The 5,000-nt window shown below is 39.9% G+C and overlaps 1 protein-coding gene across 2 annotated transcripts in view; it reads right to left on the bottom strand.

Annotated features, from left to right (window-relative positions):
- The window catches only part of LOC138008041 (SH3 and multiple ankyrin repeat domains protein 2-like), a 35,179-nt gene that overhangs the window by 1,458 nt on the left and 28,721 nt on the right, over window positions 1-5,000 (bottom strand). For both annotated transcript variants that reach the window (XM_068855219.1, XM_068855218.1), the window contains 3 exons: window positions 4,760-5,000; window positions 2,838-2,893; window positions 1-1,594 (listed from right to left, as the gene is read on the bottom strand). The exon at window positions 1-1,594 is cut by the window's left edge and continues 1,458 nt beyond it; the exon at window positions 4,760-5,000 is cut by the window's right edge and continues 2,362 nt beyond it. In XM_068855219.1, the coding sequence (XP_068711320.1) occupies window positions 1,354-1,594; window positions 2,838-2,893; window positions 4,760-5,000 (538 nt within the window). In that variant the 3' untranslated portion in view covers window positions 1-1,353. The remainder of the gene's footprint in view (window positions 1,595-2,837; window positions 2,894-4,759) is intronic.

The raw sequence follows: 5,000 nt of genomic DNA, 5'->3' as shown, positions 1-5,000 counted from the left end.
GACCAGTTTAAGGTTTTGACAACGTGGGCACACATCAGTAAATCTTCACTGACTTTTTTCCCAACCCCATAATGCAATACGTTTGGGAGTTCTTTACATAAAAACAACAAAAGTTGTTTACTCTTAGGACTGTATAGGCCCGTCTAGGACGGTGGCTACTATTGCTATTGCGCAATGTTGGCGCATACGTTCTGTGCATTCTTCAGAGATAATTAAGCTTCAGTTTGGAAAAGAATGCCATGCATTGCTTTGTATTTTAAAGATTTTTATAAATATTGTTCATTAATTATCTTCAAAAAATGCATGGTTACCCCCAATATTCTTTTCGGATTTCAGTAACACGTGAAGATCTGCCTTTCTCGCATATTCAGTAAACTGCGCAAAAATCCTTTGAATTAGTAGGCACCGTCCTTAAATGGTTTTAACATTTGACCAACATTCGTTCAACAAAGTTGAACGGATGTTGGGCAAATGTTGGACGCAAAAACAAGGTTATGCGGATGAAGGCCGTTCAAACGCTTCCAACATTGCGCCAACAAAAGAACCAATTAACACTTGCGAAATTTGATTGTGAGGAACTAAGAACTAGAAACCAGACTCTCTCGTCCAGATAAACTGCGCCATTTTGACTTTTGCGGCCTGATGTGAGCATGCGTGTTCTACAATTGTTGAACAGAGTGTTCAAACTGCTTCAACACCCATTCAACATTTTCGAGAACAAAGGACAAGTTGAACCGATGTAAAATGAAAGCTTTCTTGATTCAACACGCTTTCGACAAGCTTTTAACATTGTTTACGCTTTCAACAATGTTGGACGACCTTCTCAAACACACCGAACATTTGGTTCAACGAAGTGTTAAATGCATGTTGAGGCAAACGTTGAAACCGTTTAAACGGGTCATATCATGCTTCAGTGAACTGGATATCCAGTGTTTTAATGCAAATAACGCCCCAAAATGAACTGTATTATGGGATTTGCGAAAATAGCAAATTCTCTCTCTTTACTTCAAATTCGTCCACGCCAATGTAGTTATGGGATACCTGGCCCATATTGTACAACGTAAACAAGACAGAATAACCGTGAAATAAGTAAAATAGCTCAAAGCTATATTTTGAAGAGACGCTTTCGTCGCCGTAGCCGTCGTGGTTTCTTAAACTCCCTAATAAGACAAGGTGCAATTTAACTCATGGAACAGATCCGTTGAGTTCCCGTACAAAATTCAAACTGCCACAAAACGACAGCTTTACATACCTGAAGATGGTACATCCCTGCCTCTCAAGGCAGAGCCCCATACGCATGCGTTTTTTAACTTAACATATCAACCGTTCGCTGTACGGTTATCGTTTTAAATGTTAGCAGTTTGATTCAAGCGGTTGAGACAGCTTCGCTATGGCATTTTCGAGTGTCATTCTGTGTCCCAAACTTTTCACGCCAAGTTCTTTCAGCTCGGTCTTGGACAGATCCGGGAGATGCGCGCCTTGGATGTCGTTTTCTCGGAACGTGTCTTTGTACTGAGACATCTTAATGGAGTCCAACCAGTTACATACGTCATCACAATCCCAGTCCAGAACTGGCTTCTCCAAGAATGCTTCCCTAAAAAAAGTCAAATTAAAAAACAATGCGAGAGAGCCAGTCAATTCTTTGATCTATATTCACAAAAGATATTTTTCACTGTAGAAATGGCAAAATACCACGAATAGCCATAAATCAAAGTATGCAAGAGTATTCCAAATATTTATATCCACTTAAATTTCTCCGTTGAATGTATTTGTCAGAACATTAAGTAGATATTGTCAGAGGTTTTGATAATTCCAGCATATCTTTTAAGTAAAAGTTGTTTGAACTCGCAGATGGAAATACAAACTTCCTTAATTTAAGGAAAGGTTACGTTTATACAAACGTTGGCCGTGTAGCACTTGTATTTTAAACAGAGTTAACTGAATAGAGGCAGAAACCCATAAGGGTTGAAACGTGTAACGGCCCCTTGTGTGCTGGGAAACAAGCTTCTGAATATTCGATTTGCTAAGTACCATATTTGGAACAACAAGAGCGAGGGGTTTCCAAATATAGTACTTAGCACTGAAACATTCAACCAATCAGTTCGCACTGAATATTCGGAAGCTGTGAACGCGCGTTACACGTTTCAACCCTTATGGGTTTCTGATAGAGGGTAATGTGAAGTGCTAGATTTCTGTCCCATATGAACCATGTGAGCGTTAGCCCTACTGATGGAAATGGGCCCACACAAGAACAGAGAAAAACTCTGACCAGGGTGGGAATTGAACCCACGACCTTGTAGCTCAGTCGGTAGAGCGGCGAAGATCTAACCCGAAGGTCGTGGGTTCACGTAGCACTTCACATTACCCTCTATTCAGTTACTTCTTTAATTTAAATCCGCTAAGATGATCCATCTTGAGTACTTTCGCTAAGTGTGCCTAACATTGTATATGCAAAAAAATACAAAATAAGCTCTTACTGCAAATCACGCAACCGGAAGTTCCAAGCATTCCTTTCAGCGATTTTTTGAAAAATGATATGCTATGAACAGCTCTAGAGAGCACGAGGGACAATAACTTTTAAAAATAAATCAACGATTTTCATTGTTGCAGCCATGTTCGGCGGAAACTCCTGCCTTCTTCAGAGCAAGTGCTACACGAGATGCAAATCTGAATACAAACATTAATTAACATTTATAAGCAATTTATATTCAGCTTTGCATCTCATGTAACACTTGCACTGAGGAAGGCAGGAGTTTCTGCAGAAGCATGTTTGCCACATTGAAACTCGCTGTTTTGTATTTTGAAAAGATAAGCTATGATTTGACATTTACACTTACATGGGTCTGGCGTATCCACCGAATATGGAGGTGATATCATTGTATGTTAAGGTCCCCTAAAAGTTAAATAAACAGTCATAAGAAATTCTCAGTTATATTTATACACCATATTCCAAAATGGCCGCCATTTAGACATTCTTTTGTTTTTATTGAAATTAGACTTTGATGCCTCGTTCAAGGCAAAATATTGTTTTGAATTTTCAGCTCAAGAACGAGGCATCAAGGGCTAATTTGAATAAAAACAAAAGAATATTTAAATGACTGCCATTTTGGAATAAAGTCTATAACATCGTTGACTTGTACTATCGTTATATTAACTACCCCAAAAGTCTCAAAACTCTTCGGTAGCATTTCGGGGGCCATATATATATATTTTTTTTTCAAAAGAAAAGAGTTTCAAGTCATGAAACTTTGCAGTCGTTTCGTTTCTCTTGTCTTGAAAACATGTTCAGATATCAAGTTTTAACTACAATCCCGGACAAAATGTCTTGGAAAACTTTTAACAATGAGCACAAAAATCGCCTCAGTTAAAGGACTACCTGATACTTTACAATAATTCCCCTCATTATCCCCCGCCCCGCCCTCCCATAAGCAATATTGAAACAAACTGCAGCATTTCTGAATGTTTCCCGGATTCCACTCGAAACTGAATTGGAATTGGGGGAGAAGGAGGGGGGGGGGGGTGGGGGGTGGGGGGTGGGGGTCTGTATGATAGATGGTCTTTATTTGAAACCATTCTAGCAAGTGTCCCAAGACTTTCGTCCAGGATTGTAGTTTACCTAAATGATGTTCAATTATGCTTGAGGTAATTTAACGACGGTTCGTGCGTGGATTTTAATAGGAAGCTTAAGCACGCGCGTTTTTGAGACGCGGACGGCAACCGGTAACCGGAAGAGAACATTTCGCGTGCCAGGACAGTGGAGTCTCCCAGATTTTTACACGAATCACCTCTAATGGAGAAAAGATACTTAGCAATGTAAATGTGGTTGTGTGAAGACAAGTTAAAAGGGGAAACAGCTCACTTCCAATTTTCACCCAAAGGAGATTGAAGATGACCTGAAAATAAATCGTTGTCACCTTGCCGGAGTGACACCATGATACAAAGCTATTCGCTTGGAAAAAAAATATCTATCCCTATAATTCTCATCAGTTTGAGCCTTTCAAGAACATTAGGACATGTGCTCATACACATGTATTTTATCTCGAGAGCAAAAAGTAAGGTCTTTCATCGCAAGTAAACTGCAGATGTTTGCCGTTGATTACAGGCCGCAACATGGCGTCTCCATATACAAACCTCTACAAAGTTGTGTGCAACGCTACGACAAATAACTCAGAAACGATGTACTGCACAGACCTGAGAATTGGAGAGGTGGTAGAAAGATTTGTTTCCTACAACACTCTAAGTTCTTGGCCTTTTTCATTGAACTATTTAGAAAATTTATTTTTTGTTGCGTGACAGTGAAACTGTCTGTAGTTTGAGGATACGAGCAGCGAAATGACAAACAGAGCAGGCTCTGAAGATCATACCGCGCATCTTAATTCCTCCATTCGCGCACGGTCGCTTGCATTTTCAAGAAAAATGTGTTCTTCTCCCGATTATAGATATGCCTCGTTCATTCGCTTCAGGTTCACTCACTGCGGCAGCAACAATAAAATGATCCTAGTTTCACGAATTACTTTAAGACGCTATTAAGTTTTCGGAGCTCTTGAAAAACAGGCTCCAGTTGTCAAAGTTTCGTCCATTTCAAGCCTTTTCAAGTATGTAGAAGTCAAACCAATATGAAAACGCTCGCACATATGAATTTCCTCAGTTTTGCTTTAAGACAACAATCCTGTTGTAAAAAGGAAAACCAAAGCGGAAAAAATCTTGTCATCATCTAAATTCTTTCTAAAGCGAAAATTCAGTTAAATGAACGGCATACCTTATGACTATCATCACTTCTTGCAGAAGATGGCAAACTAGCGGAGTCCTCTTCTACGTCACGGCAAATAACCGCAGAAGTATTTGGCTCCCTGGGAGAAAATTCCGGAGGGGGAGGAAGTGGTGGCGAATCCACTGGGGGGTATGGTTCGTCGTTGTCTGTAAATAATAGTGGTGGAGGAGGCAACCCAACATGTTCGTTAGCCGTATCTTTTGCTAAAGAGCTCTTTGATTCATCTTTA

The sequence above is a fragment of the Montipora foliosa genome, chromosome 6, assembly GCF_036669935.1.
Source record: "Montipora foliosa isolate CH-2021 chromosome 6, ASM3666993v2, whole genome shotgun sequence".
Lineage (NCBI taxonomy): Eukaryota > Metazoa > Cnidaria > Anthozoa > Scleractinia > Acroporidae > Montipora > Montipora foliosa.
Note: the sequence above shows the minus strand (reverse complement) of the source record. Positions and strands in the feature narration are given on the sequence as shown.